Source organism: Acartia tonsa, chromosome 11, assembly GCF_053477335.1.
Source record: "Acartia tonsa isolate MP-2025a chromosome 11, ASM5347733v1, whole genome shotgun sequence".
Classification (NCBI taxonomy): Eukaryota; Metazoa; Arthropoda; class Copepoda; order Calanoida; family Acartiidae; genus Acartia; species Acartia tonsa.
This window is the reverse complement of record NC_137270.1, coordinates 16109180-16128351: the sequence shown is the minus strand read 5'-3', so window position 1 is coordinate 16128351 and position 19172 is coordinate 16109180. Positions and strand designations below refer to the sequence as shown.

At 30.7% G+C, this 19172-nt stretch overlaps 1 protein-coding gene across 3 annotated transcripts in view; it reads right to left on the bottom strand.

Moving 5' to 3' along the window:
- The window catches only part of LOC145331413 (uncharacterized), a 60005-nt gene that overhangs the window by 20011 nt on the left and 20822 nt on the right, over positions 1-19172 (bottom strand). Inside the window, exons 5-9 of one of the 3 annotated variants that reach the window (XR_013883722.1) lie at positions 17916-17975; positions 10874-10926; positions 9436-9492; positions 6764-6897; positions 4715-4755 (exon numbers count right to left, since the gene is read on the bottom strand). Coding sequence is in view for 1 of the 3 variants with exons in the window: in XM_080176044.1 (XP_080032170.1) it covers positions 785-814 (30 nt within the window). In the remaining 2 variants the exon portion in view is untranslated. Of the gene's footprint in view, positions 1-784; positions 815-1601; positions 1649-4714; positions 4756-4796; positions 4838-6763; positions 6898-9435; positions 9493-10873; positions 10927-17915; positions 17976-19172 lie in introns of those variants that run through there. The other 2 variants (XR_013883723.1, XM_080176044.1) reach the window with 2 other exon arrangements.

Here is a 19172-nt window from a genome sequence, read left to right as displayed (position 1 = left end):
AGATAAATTTATCGTCCATTGTCTTATCTTTTAAGATCTCTGAATAAAACATTACTATTTGAATCTTAGTCTATCCTGTTTTGTCATTTGTCGAAAAATCTGTCAATTTTCTATATAAAAAAGTCTAAACTAATAACAAAAATAAGAAAAGTAAACTTGGATGAAAACATTTAATATTAAAGAGTTAATCCTTTGCGGACTATTAGACTAAAAACTTTTAAAAACCTGGATAATTGGACAGGAAAAAAGTTTGCTTTATAACAAATTTATCAAATTAAATTTTAAAAAGTCTTTTCTCAATTAAAATTGGGTATTTTAAATAGTTTAATGACTATTCTTATATTTTAAATATCAATAATGTAATAGCTTAACTATAAAGAGCCAAAAATAGAATGCTATTCTGATAATGAATTATTTTTGAAAATAAAAAGTGTTATCATTAGGACTGGGGGAGGTGTGTGTGTCTGGGGGGGGGGGGTGTTTCGGTGATTCAAAAATTGTTTTACAAAAAAACACAAATATCTTAGCTTAGCTTTTAGTTTATGAAAGACACCCAGTCCCTGGATGTTTGCAAGTTTACAGGAAGAAAAAAACACTAAAATAATGCTTTTAAAAGTTGACTAGTATTTTGATTGAAAAAAAAACATTATGTAAATTTTATTAGATAAACCTTTTCAAAAACAAATTGTAAAACTCGAGAGAAAGAAATATGAATCAAATATATTTGGACCCCAAAAAAACCTACCCCCCCCCCTCCCCCTCAAAAAAATATAGCAAACATTACCTTTGTGTCCGTGTGGTTTTCTACTCTCATCTGAAAAATAGAAATAAAATATGATAATATCAAAAATAGTCATTTCTCGCATCGTATCATAAACAGCTTTCCGCGAATATAAAAGTTTACATACTTTTAGCAAATAGAAAGTTAGGATTTTGATTAGGGTTGGGCCGGATACTTTTTTGGCCGGATACCGGATATCCGGCTGATTTCAAATGCCGGATATCCGGTAACCGGCCGGATATCCGGCCAACGCCGGATATCCGGCAAATATTCGGTTATCCGGCCAAATTACCGGTTATCCGGCCGGATAACCGGCCAAATTACCAGATATTAAAGTAGTAAAAAAAATTTCTTCAGAAATCTTATATAAATTTACAAAAAGTTAAACTTATTCAGAAAAAATGTTCTTCTAGCTTCAATGATAAGAAAATTATAGCCCTTTAAGATTTTAAAAAGCAGAGATTTTTGGTGTAAAGTATAAAAAATTGTAGAGCCGGATATCCGGCCGGATAGTTTCAATATCCGGTATCCGGCCGGATATTGAAAATGGCCGGATATCCGGATATTGATGACAAATGAAAGGATAAAAATCACTATACAAAAAGTGTGACAAAAAAACACAAAATATTTTGACATCATTGGCCATAAAAATGACTAAAAAGCAGTTTTAAAAATATTTAGTTTGTAAAAAAAATTAGAAACTATGAATTCATACATCGAATTTTCTTTTATTTCCTTAAGTATCTTAATAGTTGACAGGCAGGACAGGCTAGTTATAGAGAAGCTTCGCTATTTAATGATATTAAAATATTTTTCTCACCTGGTCGGTTAGAGCAGCTATTACTAGTATACGCCGCAACTAGATATCTAAATATAGATAGATAATTAGATATATAATATAGCTAGAGCAGCTATTACTAGTATACGCCGCAACTAGATATCTAAATAGACACCCCCAACCCCCCCAAAAAATGAAAAATAACCCCCCAAAAAAAAAAATTTTTTTTACTTTTTCTTTTTAAATCTAAAATACGAAAAATTAGGTTGATCAAACCTCTTAGGGCAAAGCCCCTAGAGGCTAGGGGCGAAGCCGCTAGTTAGATATATAATATAGCTAGAGCAGCTATTACTAGTATACGCCGCAACTAGATATCTAAATATAGATAGACAATTAGATATCTAGATATATAATATGGTTAGAGCAGCTATTACTAGTATACGGCGCAACTAGATATCTAAATATAGATAGATATATAGATATATAATATAGCTAGAGCAGCTATTACTAGTATACGGCGCAACTAGATATCTAAATATAGATAGATAATTAGATATCTAGATATATAATATGGTTAGAACAGCTATTACTAGTATATGCCGCAACTAGATATCTAAATATAGATAGATAATTATATATCTAGATATATAATATGGTTAGAGCAGCTATTACTAGTATACGCCGCAACTAGATATCTAAATATAGATAGATAATTAGATATCTAGATATATAATATGGTTAGAGCAGCTATTACTAGTATACGGCGCAACTAGATATCTAAATATAGATAGATATATAGATATATAATATAGCTAGAGCAGCTATTACTAGTATACGGCGCAACTAGATATCTAAATATAGATAGATAATTAGATATCTAGATATATAATATGGTTAGAACAGCTATTACTAGTATATGCCGCAACTAGATATCTAAATATAGATAGATAATTAGATATCTAGATATATAATATGGTTAGAGCAGCTATTACTAGTATATGCCGCAACTAGATATATAAATATAGATAGATAATTAGATATCTAGATATATAATATGGTTAGAGCAGCTATTACTAGTATACGCCGCAACTAGATATCTAAATATAGATAGATAATTAGATATCTAGATATATAATATGGTTAGAGCAGCTATTACTAGTATACGCCGCAACTAGATATCTAAATATAGATAGATAATTATGTATCTAGATATATAATATGGTTAGAGCAGCTATTACTAGTATATGCCGCAACTAGATATCTAAATATAGATAGATAATTAGATATCTAGATATATAATATGGTTAGAGCAGCTATTACTAGTATATGCCGCAACTAGATATCTAAATATAGATAGATAATTAGATATCTAGATATATAATATGGTTAGAGCAGCTATTACTAGTATATGCCGCAACTAGATATCTAAATATAGATAGACAATTAGATATATAATATAGCTAGAGCAGCTATTACTAGTATACGCCGCAACTAGATATCTAAATATAGATAGACAATCTATAATACAAAGTAGAACGATGTCTGTCTGTCTGTCTGTCTGTCTGTCCGTCTGTCCGTCTGTCTGTCCGTCTGAAGCTTAAGATCTCAGTAACCACTGAACCGATTGGGCTCTACTCTTCAGGGAATATACCTACTGGTCCTGTGATGGTTTTAAGCTATTTTCTTGGGGGGTGGGACACCCCCAACCCCCCCAAAAAATGAAAAATAACCCCCCAAAAAAAAAAATTTTTTTTACTTTTTCTTTTTAAATCTAAAATACGAAAAATTAGGTTGATCAAACCTCTTAGGGCAAAGCCCCTAGAGGCTAGGGGCGAAGCCGCTAGTTAGATATATAATATAGCTAGAGCAGCTATTACTAGTATACGCCGCAACTAGATATCTAAATATAGATAGACAATTAGATATCTAGATATATAATATGGTTAGAGCAGCTATTACTAGTATACGGCGCAACTAGATATCTAAATATAGATAGATATATAGATATATAATATAGTTAGAGCAGCTATTACTAGTATACGGCGCAACTAGATATCTAAATATAGATAGATAATTAGATATCTAGATATATAATATGGTTAGAACAGCTATTACTAGTATATGCCGCAACTAGATATCTAAATATAGATAGATAATTATATATCTAGATATATAATATGGTTAGAGCAGCTATTACTAGTATACGCCGCAACTAGATATCTAAATATAGATAGATAATTAGATATCTAGATATATAATATGGTTAGAGCAGCTATTACTAGTATACGGCGCAACTAGATATCTAAATATAGATAGATATATAGATATATAATATAGCTAGAGCAGCTATTACTAGTATACGGCGCAACTAGATATCTAAATATAGATAGATAATTAGATATCTAGATATATAATATGGTTAGAACAGCTATTACTAGTATATGCCGCAACTAGATATCTAAATATAGATAGATAATTAGATATCTAGATATATAATATGGTTAGAGCAGCTATTACTAGTATATGCCGCAACTAGATATATAAATATAGATAGATAATTAGATATCTAGATATATAATATGGTTAGAGCAGCTATTACTAGTATACGCCGCAACTAGATATCTAAATATAGATAGATAATTAGATATCTAGATATATAATATGGTTAGAGCAGCTATTACTAGTATACGCCGCAACTAGATATCTAAATATAGATAGATAATTATGTATCTAGATATATAATATGGTTAGAGCAGCTATTACTAGTATATGCCGCAACTAGATATCTAAATATAGATAGATAATTAGATATCTAGATATATAATATGGTTAGAGCAGCTATTACTAGTATATGCCGCAACTAGATATCTAAATATAGATAGATAATTAGATATCTAGATATATAATATGGTTAGAGCAGCTATTACTAGTATACGCCGCAACTAGATATCTAAATATAGATAGATAATTATGTATCTAGATATATAATATGGTTAGAGCAGCTATTACTAGTATATGCCGCAACTAGATATCTAAATATAGATAGATAATTAGATATCTAGATATATAATATGGTTAGAGCAGCTATTACTAGTCTACGCCGCAACTAGATATCTAAATATAGATAGATAATTATATATCTAGATATATAATATGGTTAGAGCAGCTATTACTAGTATACGCCGCAACTAGATATCTAAATATAGATAGATAATTAGATATCTAGATATATAATATGGTTAGAGCAGCTATTACTAGCATACGCCGCAACTAGATATCTAAATATAGATAGATAATTAGATATCGAGATATATAATAAGGTTAGAACAGGTATTTGATAGATAAATTGTTTTTAGTTTTACAAAGGATAGTATGTAATAAAAATAAGTACAGCAGAACCTTATCATAGATACATAAATATATGTCCTATTCCAAATAAACATAGTTAAAGAGTGGTTTTTCTACCAAAATATGTGTATAAGACTAAAGAGGGCTTTTGGTTTTACAAAGGATAATATGTAAGTAAAACAAGATACAATAGAATAATCTTTCATTAGACATACAATTATATGTTTGTAGAGCAGTTACTCTAAAATTAAGGAATATTTTTGCATATGACCTCATGTTAATTACAATTAAAGACTATTAATGGCTTTTTTATTGAAGAATTTTTAAAAAATTTTAAAAGCAAAAAAGGCTTGAAATCAAATCAAATATCTAAAATCATAGTAATTCCTTAAGGTAAAGTATTAAATTTTTAATAAGGTAAAGAATCTTAAAATCATGATTATGCCTCTTTTTAGTCTTAACTCTGTTGTATAAAAAGACCATAGATGTAAAATGATGTTCTTCAACTTCCGCATAGTATTATATTCGAATATTTGCAAATATTGGTAAAAATACAGAATAGTGAATAAATTACAATATGATCATATATTGCTGAAATAGAGTCAATGCTAAATATCCGTCAAAATGTTGTTTAAAATCCACAAATTTGTTTTTATTCTGGCCATTACTACATAATATTTTGATAATTGCTTTAAACTACATTCCATAGATCTTGAGAGGCGAGTTCCAGACCTTAATATTTACCATTTTCTCAAGCTATAAGTTGTACATTATATTTTTTTTTGTTAGCAAAACTATAATAAGGAGTCGTTTTACGGGCATCAAATACAATATTCTAAAACTTGCCAAGCCTAACTAAAGCTCACTTCAGTGGCATTTAGGACACGCTGTTACGGCGGTGGCGGTCATTTTTGAAAGCGAAATTGGAATTCAAACTTATTTTTTTATGGACCTTATATGAGCATTTTCTCAATTTCAGCAATATATGATCTAACTGTAGATATAATGGGACGTTTCTGTTGCGGTATAGATGGTCTAAAAATAGGATATATTTGTGGAAACTATGGCACACCACCCCCATGTAAAATATCCATATTCTTGGGGCCATAAAAGCTGTAAAAATCTTCTTCCCAAGTAAATGGGACAGAAAATTAATGCTCTAAAAATATCATCGGTTTATGTATATGTATATGGAACATTGTTGTACATGGTGCTTGCCTTTTATAGACACAATATTGCAAAGCTTTTCTAATTTAGATTTAAAAAAAAATAATTTCTTTAGGGGTCCCAAAATAAAGATATTCACCTCATGTAATCATTAAATGTTTGTCAGTTTATTAATTTTAAACATGACAAATTTTGAATTACTTTTAACAATAAGTTTATATCAAGAATTAAGATTCATCCTATTAAATCAATTTTAAAATGATTACTAAGGTGATTAGACACAGTATTGAAACGATAACTTGAAGGAAAATGGAGGTTGGATGGGAAGTGGAAATTCCAATAATAATTTTAGTTTTGAAAAAAAAACTTTTTTTTTATGTTTTTTTTCTATAGGAACTTTAACCTCCCAAAATATATATAAACTTTTCCTGTGCCTACAAAAAAAAATACTGTACCGATTCAGCATTTAGTGAGATCCTTCGCTACACACAAACACACACACACACACACACACACACACACACAAATAGACTTAATGTTCCGTCTATACAAGGATAAAAGTAAAAGTTTCAAAGACATTGGATTTAATAGCTAACAAAATGTTCCCTTAGAATATAATTATTTGAGAATGACAAATTAGCATTCAAATATCAAAGTAATTATAAACTTGGTATAAAAATAAAACCTACCTAAAACTATTGAAGAGAGGGCAGTATATAAAATGTAGAGCTAGCATTCAGCCATACAATAATACGCACTAGCGCCAGATATTGGCTGGTTCGCAGCCAGCTATGCAGCTATATGTATATGTAGTAGTAGTATCCTAAAATAAATAAGAATTAATTTTCTTCAAATTGTAACCTAATATGTGTGCAAAGCAAATAGACAAACTTTTTTATTCTTTTACATTATAAGTATGGTCAAATACGAAGATTTTTGCTCGGATTTATACTTATTGATAATGGAAAAAAGGTCAAAAAAAGCTACAGTCAATTAGTGCATTTTACTTTCATACAAAGACGAAATACAAGATTGAAGAAAAAGATTAAGAAGTATATACTATGATAATTTAATTAAGTATAAACTTTATAAAAAGTTAAACAAAATAAGTTAAGAAAATAAGACGAAGAAAAAATAAATGGATAGATTTCAAACATAAAAGAGAAAAGGTGAGAAGAAAAAGGATAAGAATGGAAGAAAAATATAAGAGAAAAGACAAAGAATATGACAGAAGGTAGGGAGAGAAAAAAATTACCGACAAATTTCAAAAGCTCATACAAAAAGTAAAAAATGCATGATAAAAAAGAACAACATTTTGTGTTAAAACTGAGTCTATAACACCTATCTTAATTTGCCCATCTTATCATAAAGCAAAAGAAAAAAGAGAAAAAATAGCATTAATGACAGAAGGACAGGCATACACCATCAAATAAAGAGAAGTTTTGCTGATATAATTAAGTTTCAAAATAAAAAAAAACCAACATTTTGTGTTAAAACTGAGACTGTAATTCCTAACTAAATTTGCCAATCTCAATGTAAATAAAAAAAGAAACTAGCCTTAGTAGCAATAGGGCATAAATATATACGACATCATCACATAAAGAGAAGTTTCACTACTAAAATTAAGTTTCAAAATAAAAAGAGCAAATTTGTTTAAAAACTGAGTGTGTAATTCCAATGTAAAGATTTCCTATCTCAAGTATTGACAGGCTAAGTGTTTAAGCCTATACATTCTCTACTTTACCTATACTTAACACAAAATATTTTAAGGAAAAAAAATAAACAAAGCCTATAACCATTAGAAGCTTTTGAAATGAAGAAAAAGGGAAGGAGAAAAGAAGGAAGGAAAAGGCAGGGCTTGGCAGCCGCACCTCATCCTTGATTAAGCCTCCAATTAAAACACGCTAGTATGACAAAAAAATTCGGAAAGATGGATTGTCTGTGTAGGAACAGGTTTAGACATTCAGCTGAAATTTAAAGTTATAATACTACGATATCGTTGAGGCCTAATGCGCGGCTGCCGAGCCCTGAGAAAAAAGTAAGAGGGAGAATTGACAGACATGAGGAGCAATACGATATGATACAGTATAACTTAAAACCATTTCTAATCCAGCGGAAAATTATCAGATTGGAAGCCACATTGAAATAGTTATTTATTGCTTAGTATTTTAAGACAGTTTTTCACAGATAATAAATGATTGTAATTAATTTAAATGTTGCAACCTTAAAGAGAGGAGAGAGAGAGAGAGAGAGAGAGAGAGAGAGAGAGAGAGAGAGAGAGAGAGAGAGAGAGAGAGAGAGTAAGAAAGATGTACATTCAACTCCACATAATAATACAAAGTGCCCAAAGTGCAAAGGACAACCAAAAGAATAAATTTTCCCATCCCTCTATGCCGGCATTCTGTTGATGAACCAATTCGAAACATCTGCGGAAATGAAGTCACACCGAACAGTAAAACTTTTATAAAATTTTGCACAATTAAAACAAAAAAGAAAGTATTAAAAGAAAATATAAATAGGTTAGGAAAAGTTTTGTAAGTATCTCTGCTGCTCTATACATAACTCTCTTTGTCCGTATGTCCATAATTCCCTACTTTCTGTATTACTAGCGGCTACGCCCCTAGAGGCCTCTAGAGGCACTTTAGGAGGAGAGAGTCGAATTTAATAACCCAATTTCTTATTTTAGATTTTAAAAGAAAAGTAAAAAAATTTTAGGGGGGCAAAATATTTTTTTGGGGGGGAGAAATTTTTTCATTTTTTGGGGGGGTAGGAGGTGTCCCACCCCCAAGAAAATAGTTAAAAACCTTTCCGGGACCTATGAGAAGCTACCCTGTAAAGAAGAACCCGATCGGTTCAGCGGTTAGCGAGATCCTTCGGTACAGACTGACACACAGAAACACAGACACACAAACAAACATCCTGTTACTTTAATATAAGGATTTAAGGATTTATTAAATCATCAAAATAATTAATAGTTGGGGCATGAGATATTTGTAACACTGCCCAAATGGCTTGGATAATGTCCCAATTTTGTATTGGGTCTTTGGAATCAGCTAATAGCTTTGGAAATATAAACAGAGAAAAATTCCTTCAAAAGAACATAGAGCAACATGATAGCAGATGAAAAGGGTCTTCACCACTTGAGACAGGAGTTGTCTAGATTGTACATCTATAGTTGTATATTTAGTATTCAATTAAAGCGCATTTTTCCTTAAATCCTCATGTCCGTCAGTCCATCCATGACGAAAATTTATACATACCTTTTATTTCGATCTTCTGTTCCGGTATAAAGAATTTTATTTTATTTTTTCTCAGTTACAGATGGATCTTGTGATCCTTGTTAAAAATCTAACTGGATTACCTATAATTTTCTATTGTTCTATTTCATTAGAAGGCCGATGCAGAGTCCAAACAAAGTCTAAAATAGAATAAAAATATTAATAAGGTTAAATCAAAGTTAAACATACTTTGACTTTGAGGATGGGCGAAAAAACGGTAGCTGTGTTTAGTGCCCTAGGAAGATTGGGATAAATGTCACCGCTTTTGGCCTACCTATTCTATTGGCGTCATATTAGAAGGAAAGAGAAAGGGGGAAAGAAACCCCCTAGAAAAGAAATGCGGTATAGGGCATTTCCTGGCGTCACTAGAATAGGTAGTCCAAAATAGTAACACCTATCCCTATTTTATTAGGGTACTATGGACAGCTACGAAAAGACGTAGTACTATTATATGCTTTTTTCTTATAAGAAGTTTTTCTTATATTGCTAATAATGTAATATTGGCAGAAATATCAATTTTATTATCAAAAGGAAAATATGTGCATACACTTCTGCACATAACCCCCTTAATCTAAAAGCCCTTTATTGTGCCTATAGAAAATGACGTCATATTATAATAGTCAATTATTCTAATATGACGTCATTCGGCATTTTTCGGCCAAAAGATTTTAACTGCAGTTCATGGACATGGGTTATTTATTCAACCATATTTTGCTGCTTATAAACAATTACTGTTTTTTATATTTTATTTAACATATTGGGTGTTTGAGTGTTTTCTCATTAGATTAACCTACAATTTATGGATCTTGGACAAAGTAGCTTCGGACAAAGTAGCTTCGGACAAAGTAGCTTCAGGACAAAGTAGCTTCCGGACAAAGTAGCTTCAGGACATTTACTTAAGAAAAGTAGCTTCCTTAGAAAAATAGGAAAATGTCTACACAGAAAGAGAGACATAAAGAAAGGCATAAAGACAGACATAAAGACAGACAAAAAGACAGACAAAAAGACAGACAAAATGACAGACAGACAGACAGAAAGGCGGACAGAAATTGTAAAAATTTTTAAAAATGTGAAAACGAATTAAAAATTATAAAAAAATCGCCGAACCATTTTTAGTAAAATCCACGATCCACTTTTTGTTAAAATTGTTAAAGTTTGGTTTGCTTTCAATAATATTAGAAGTTAATGTACATTAAACATTCTTACATAGGTTAGGTTAGGTTAGGTTATAGGCAAGGGGGCCGAGCGCCCGCGGCTAGGCAGGCCAGGGGGCCGAGCACTGCGGCCATAACCTTTATTACTATTAGAAGCTACTTTTCTTAAGTAAATGTCCTGAAGCTACTTTGTCCGGAAGCTACTTTGTCCTGAAGCTACTTTGTCCGAAGCTACTTTGTCCGAAGCTACTTTGTCCGAGATCCCAATCTATCCTATTCAAAAAATGTTTATTGATTTGTAGCTTTTACGGACAGACATTCATAGAATAACAATTATAGAGCAGCTTTGCTACGAAAACTAATCTACCTTTGGTATCAAACTTCTTTGTACCAGTCACAAAAGATCCACTCGTTACCACCCTACATTAAAATAAAATTATTTTAAAATTCAAATTCTTTAATTTTTGCGCTTCTGCTACTTTTTTTGTTTTTATAATCTCTAATTTTTCAAGGGATAGGAGACTTCTTTAAATTGTAAATAATTCATAAACAGGTCTTCAAATTCGTTGGCGTAAAAATTTTGTTTTATTTATGAAATGTTGATTGGTTGATATAACTATCACTGTCAAAAATTAAACAGATAATTTAAATTTATCAAAGCTTTTTATTATTTAAATTTATTTTCTTTCCTATTACAAACAAATTACAGTGTGTTTTTTTTATGAGAACTTTTTTGAAAGCAATTTTACCCCACCTATAGTTATCAGAATTTAATGATTAATGGCTTATTTTCTTGGTTTTTTAAGGGAAATTATGAAACAACCAAAAAAAATTACAGTTTTTGTTGAAAAAGTACAGTAAAGTTGAAAATTAAAAACTTATGTGTCAACATCTAAAAACGCTTCAAAGTTAAGATATAGAGCTAAAATTTATACAGATACTATTGGGGACATGTACTAGAATAGGACAAAGTTTGAAGGCCATATCTCAATCAGGGAGAAAGTACTGGCCCCCCAAAGTCGACTACTGAAAATCCAATTTTGAGCATAAGAAAAATGTGCTAAAACCATTTTTATATGTTGTCACCTAAGTTTTTAATTTTCAACTTTACTGTACTTTTTCAACAAAAACTGTAATTTTTTTGGTTGTTTCAAAATTTCCCTTAAAAAACGAAGAAAATAAGCCATTAATCATTAAATTCTGATAACTATAAGTGGGGTAAAATTGCTTTCAAAAAAGTTCTCATAAAAAAAAAACACACTGTATAAGCAATTATTTGACAAGATCTTAACTGGCAAACCAACAAAACCCTTACTACTTTAATTAATAACTATATATATTTGTTAATTGTAGAATATAAATGCGCTATTGGCCATATGTGTCCTTGATTATGACAATGGGATCATGGAAAGAAAACAAAGTCATTCCTAAATTAGGACAGAAGTCACCTTCCTAGGAAGGACATAAGTAGCCTTCCTTAAGTGAGAATTTGTTAGATGAAGGGCATAACATGCCTCCCTTAACAAAGATTTTGCAAGATTGAGGACATAAGTAGCCTCCCTTCACCTCACAAAACCTAGCTTTTGATTCTTCACATCGCAAAATCTTGCATAAAATTGGTTTTTGGTCCATCACATAGCAAAATATTGGAAAACTTAGCTTTTCTGTCCTTCACATAGCTAATTCTTGCAAAACATAGCAAATTCTTACAAAACATAGCAAATTCTTGCAAAACATAGCAAATTCTTGCAAAATATAGCAAATTCTTGGAACACTTAGCTTTTCTGTCCTTCACATAGCAAATTCTTGCAAAACATAGCAAATTCTTACAAAACATAGCAAATTCTTGCAAAACATAGCAAATTCTTACAAAACATAGCAAATTCTTGCAAAACATAGCAAATTCTTACAAAACATAGCAAATTCTTAGAAAACTTAGCTTTTATGTCCTTCTATTCTTGTAAGAATTTGCTATGTTTTGCAAGAATTAGCTATGTGAAGGACAGAAAAGCTAAGTTTTCCAAGAATTTGATATGTTTTGCAAGAATTTGCTATGTTTTGCAAGAATTTGCTATGTTTTGCAAGAATTTGCTATGTTTTGTAAGAATTTGCTATGTTTTGCAAGAATTAGCTATGTGAAGGACAGAAAAGCTAAGTTTTCCAAGAATTTGCTATGTTTTGCAAGAATTTGCTATGTTTTGTAAGAATATGCTATGTTTTGCAAGAATTTGCTATGTGAAGGACAGAAAAGCTAAGTTTTCCAAGGATTTGCTATGTTTTGCAAGAATTAGCTATGTGAAGGACAGAAAAGCTAAGTTTTCCAAGAATTTGCTATGTTTTGCAAGAATTTGCTATGTTTTGCAAGAATTTGCTATGTTTTGCAAGAATTTGCTATGTTTTGCAAGAATTTGCTATGTATTGCAAGGATTTGCTATGTTTTGTAAGAATTTGCAATGTTTTGCAAGAATTTGCTATGTTTTGTAAGAATTTGCTATGTTTTGCAAGAATTAGCTATTTGAAGGACAGAAAAGCTAAGTTTTCCAAGAATTTGCTATGTTTTGCAAGAATTTGCTATGTTTTGCAAGAATTTGCTATGTTTTGCCTGAATTTGCTATGTTTTGCAAGAATTTGCTATGTTTTGCAAGAATTTGCTATGTGAAGGACAGAAAAGCTATGTTTTGTGAGGTTTTGCAATGTGAAGGACAGAAAAGCTAAGTTTTGCAAGATGAAGGACATAAGCAGCCTTCCTAATGTAAGAATTTGTCAGACAAAGGACATAAGTCACCTCCCTTAAGTTAGATTTTGTTAGATGAAGGACATAAGTAGCCTTCCTTAGATCAATTTCCAGTGACTTCTGTCCTAATTAGGAATGACTTTGTTTTCTTTCCATGATCCTGACAATGTTTAATTATTTGTTAATAATAAGGTCAACGACATAAATAGTATTATAACAAGGATGACAACATCCATAAGAGAGTTAAGACTCTAGGGGGCTAGGTGTCGCTTTGTGTACTAGACCTCTCTCCACACACCTTGAAACATACTCCGCTTATGATTGCGGTGTAAAGCGTCCATTCACCCATCAGACAACCAACTCTCTGAGATGCACGACCTTTGTCCGAGAAGTCCCAACTGTGCATGGTAACGAGTTGCGCCTGTTTTGGGCCAAGGCATTCCCCCCACTCTAACTATTTACATCGCGCATCTGACATAGCAGCAGTGGGAACCATTTTTAACGTATTTATTTATGACGCGGTAACGGACCGAGATTCGAACCTATCACCTTCCCGACGACGAGCGGATGCGCTACGTGTTGAGCCACGGTCGCGGGTTTGACAGCATCCATAAGTAGAAAACTAATAACAAATCTAAATTAGTTGACAATTAACAAATAAATGTCTCCAAAGTTTTTAAAGATAGACTAACGAAATAAGAAAATTATTTAGTAGATGCACATTGGTCAGTGAAAATATTTTATCTATCTCTGAGAACAGCTGAGTTACTAGTAAATAGTAATAGAAGATAAATTCATCCTCCAATACCATAGCCCTGTATCAACGTGTGTTTATTTATGACATAAATGTTATTAAGAACTGCATAGACACGTCAGGTTTAATTAGTGTCAACCCAAAAAAAAGAAATATTGTATTTTCTTTTTTCCCCTTGAAACCCAAAAGTAAAGAATTACCCCCCCCCCTAAAAAACAAACAAAAAATTGTCCTAATAAAATGTTGGACGTTGTATGTATGTATGCAGCCCTGCTACTCTGACGTTAGGATTAAAATGCACACGGAGATTGGAAGTGAGAATCCTTTGAGAACCCTAAAAGTTCCCTTTTCCGTTATATAAATGTATAGATATTTAGAACTAACTAAATTCTTATATAGTTAGGACATATGACCCACCCCCTCCAAAAAATTAATTATGCCCTTGTAAATTGTTAGGACACCCAAAAATTCCCATTCAGGCCAGACACAATGCAATGACTGCCAAGAAAAAAAAACAAAAGAAAACAGTTAAGGAGTTGAAAATTAAGTTCCTAATTATATAGTCAGAATGGATTTTTTATTACTTGAATCTTATACAAGATTATTAAAAAATAGTAAAACTTGTAGCAGGCTAAAATAAAGATTCCCCCTCTACCCCCTTTAATCAATTCCCTTACATCCTACTGGATGAACAAACTGACAATAAATGACAGGAGAAATAGCCACCTAAATTGATAACAATTTTTCCCTGTCATAATATTTACGTTTATTCTACAGCCATCATACTTCTTTTAATTAAAAAGGATGATTTTATCTATCTACTATTTAATTCCCTAATACTTCATTCCTTTGACAAATTAGCATCTAGTCACAACTTATTTGGATTTTGGATATTCCGTATTGCTATTTAAAGTTTTATAAATATTTGAAATCTTTTAGGATTGATTAATTTTTTTTAGCTTTCCAACTGTAAAAGAATGTTATTTTTGTTTGTTTTGCTGGCTGAAGGAGAAATAAGCTTGTTCCTGGTTCTTATACATGTTTTCATGTTAGTATGACAGTTGGCTTTATGGTATATCTTGCCTGATAATCTGCTGTAATAATGCTGTAATTAATATTGCTTAGAAACTAGCCTTAATCTTTTTGGACATATTGTCTCGGCGTCATATTTAGAGTGTTTCTTCATTTGGAATATTTTTAAAAAGCACAAAGTTTTTTTTGTCAATGTAAAGGATGGATTTAACCTAACAAAAATAACTGATGTAAATCGTGATATGACAAATGCTACTTGCCTAATACGCTATGTTTAAAAATTGACAATATTAGAATATTATAACTTTGGCCATTATTCAAACTGGTTTTGTTTTGCGGATTTGAAGGCACATCCTTGAGATAAGCAGGGATCTTAAGTAATAAGGGATAGGACAATGAACGAAGAATTTATGTATAATATGTTAAAAAAATACCTTTCTTTAGAAAAATAATATATGAATAGTATAGAAACTGGTTTTTTTGGACCAACCAATCAAGATTTATAAAACTACAACAATTGAGGAACTTGTTTATAAAACTTTGGGTACCAGTACAATTTAGAGTCAGTGTTTCCTATTTCCCTGGTGATATCTAACATTCTAATTACTCACTGTACTATTACAGTTAGGGAGTTGAATCAATTTTTATAGAAGCAGAAATATAATCTATGATTATGGTTTGGACCTCTCTAAAACTGTAATCTACCCTTCCACTTTCCCCTCTCTTGGTGAAGATATCTTCAACGCCGATACGATTTTTGAAATATAAGATTCCACTTTTGTCTCTCTTGTTGAAGATATCTTCACCAAGAGAGGGGAAAGTGGAAAGGTAGATTACAGTTTTAGAGGGTCCAAACCATAATCATAGATTATATTTCTGCTTCTATAAAAATGGATTCAACTCCCTAACTGTATTAATGCTCAACCTAAAAGAAGTATTCCCTCCCCATATATTTATACCATGTATGTATGTATGTATGTTTGTATGTATGTATGTATGTATGTATCTAGGTCCAAAAATAAAACAAAACAAAAGAACTGAATGATGTATTGGGCCTTTGTATGCCAAAAAATGTCATTGATTGTTTTTTAATTTTCCCCAAATAAAGATTTTTTTGGTAGCAAGCTAATCTATAATTCAAATATGTCCGTATGTTTGACTAAAAAGATGTTTGTGCTTTAGTATTTAAATAGAAGGGAGGGGGGGGGGGGAGAGGCAGTACCATAGCCTCCTAAAAGGACAAACCTCCTAAAGGACAAAAAAAATATAAAAAAAAATTAACAATCAAATCCAAATGGCGATAATACTAATAATAATTGAATTTATTTCTTGAATAACTTTGCACACAGGCTGAAATTTAAAAATCCGTCTAACAGTTTTCCAAAGTCTGTGTTCGCTATCAAACGGCATGGTTTCAAACCCGATACAACCTTGCATTACAAAAATCGACCACACACTTAATAAATGTGATATTTTTAGGAGGTTTTACTTAAGAGATGTCTCTTTAGTACGGTTGTCCTTTAGAACGTTTGTCCCATGAGGAGGTTTGTCAGTGTACCGTTGTTTCATAAAAGTTTTTAACAAACAATTTTATTTTTCTAACTTTGTATCCATATCAAGAAAAGCAGTTATATGAAAATTATTGATAAAATAAAATGCACTTAATAATCTACTTAATGTGTAAACTAGCAGATTCTAACCAAAATCCTTTATATAATGGTTACTTAAAATTTTATTAAGTACTAAAATCTGTAAAAGAGGATTATTATTATGTAATAAAAAATTTAATATTTTAAAATATTAAAATTATATCATTACATTTTCTTGTTAAACCATAAAAACACACTTTAATTATTTTATTATAAATTTACAATCAATTTACACCTGTAACAATAAGTAAGATTTAGAATATTTAGAAACTCTATAATTGTTAACATTAACTCCGTAAGTCCATTACAAATATGATGATTTAAACTCATTTGAAAGTTTTTTGTATGATATAATTATTATATTTATCTGATTATTAGAACAATGAGTCATAGGACAACAAGGTACACTTTATTAACAACGAATCCTCTCTATAATAAAGACAAAAAATGTAAGTATGTCCTTAAGCAAGTATCCAGTATTTGCGCAATTTTGCAATTTATTTATATAATTTTGATTTCACTTATAAATTGGTATTATGATAATTAAGTTCTGACACTCTACAAGTGTTAAGATTCGTATATTTTTTCAGAGCTTCCCTTTATAAATGTGGTTATCCTTATTTTTTCCTCTTTTTGCGAGGATTAAATACAATGATTTAAGGCTTATTTCCCATAAACTAGGTAACGTGATGGATTAAAGAGGATAAACTTTTTCAGTTTTTAGGAATACTAAAATTTCTTTTAAATAAAGTGCAGATTAGTTTTTTTAATCACATGTGAAACGTTTTTACTACTATTAAATGTGGAAAATTCCTTTCCATGTGTCATTACTCTAAGTGTTCAATTTCAGATTTTTATATAAAGCCAATAATAGTTATCTATCACATCGCATTATAGACACCTTTTCCATTAAAACAAGTTTTGTTAGCCCCATTTTGTTATTAATTCCATGAATAATTATTTTAAAATTCGTGAGAAGTTTTCTATAATACGATGCTATACATAATTTTTCAGAATGACTGAGAACTGGTACTAACACAGGGAATATTAATTAGTTTCGAAGCCATACTAGAAAACCCTTTGAGACTATTTAGCCATGGCCCATGGGTTAATCATTAAGCTATTGAGTTACAATTTATGAAATAAATTTTCTTTTAGTGAAATTATAGTTATTTTTAAATAAAACAAATCTACACTGCCATGTGTCATGCATAGTAGCTGTTTAAGTTAAAATTTATACCTGTAACCTATCTGTTCCAATGCGTTCAGCAAGTTAAAGGAAGGAGTACAAAACTCTACCCTGAAATAGAAAAAATATTTATTGATTCGTTTTAACTTAATTCTTCGCATCATCGTTTTACTAATTACTTATTAAATCAGAGATCTAATAGGATTTCATTAATTGATGTACCTCCCCAATGATGATACACAAAAGTATCACTTCTGTGGATTTAAATTAGTGGTTAAAACGTTTGAACACTTAAACATATGAGAATCTACCCTGTTAAGGAGAACCCAATCGGTTCAGCGGTTAGCGAGATCCTTCGGTACAGACACACAGACAAACAGACAAACATCCTGTTACTTTAGTATAAGGATATGAGCTTCTCTAAATTATATGAAATACCGTATGTAGACTTAAATAAATATAAGCCAAAATATAGTTCTATTGAATAATAATATGATATTTTTGTGACCCAAAAAGCATTTTTTCTGCATTCCGTCATAGACAAGGATATACTTCTTAGAGGCAAAAAGTGGACCAACAAACAATTTATTACTTTTTATTCTTTAATTTTAGATTTTCTATCTGGAGAAAACTTTATGTGATATTAAAAATAATCTGAATCTAAGTTTTACTTTTTTAATGTTATTTAAAATTAGATTTACATCTAGAGGTTATTTATTAAACTTTCTATGTATATATTTATGTATTATGAATTTAGGTAAATATTCTTAGACTACTCGGAGATTTTTGTGATAATTTTAGAAGATTTTCTAAGCATCCAAGTTGTTTTTTTTAGGTTTATTTTTCCTGCCATTTGTTTGTGTATGTTTTTGTGTCTACACAAGAATGCATCATAAATTATTCATAATTTTTTTTCTTCAAGCTCTCATGGGAAAATAGGTTGATACATATGCCTAGCCTAACTCAAGCTTACCTTTTTTGTGTCCTAGTTCTTTGTAAACAAAGACAAATATACTAGAGAAGAAAAAAACAGTTAACTCGAAATTTTTCTTTCTTTAATTAATGATTCATTACGTAACAGTTCACATTCATAAAGGTGCTGCACTTTCCAAAATACTAGCAAAAGTTATAAATTTTATTCGTGGGGTTTTCAAATCATGTTTCGCAGCTACTCTATAACTAGCGTCTTTGCGTCTGGATGGTAAATTGACTGAGAAAATTTCCTAATTTATTGGTATATTGTATGCATATATTGAAAATATATTACGGATTTAATAAAAATGTAACATTAGATAATCCCAGATAAAC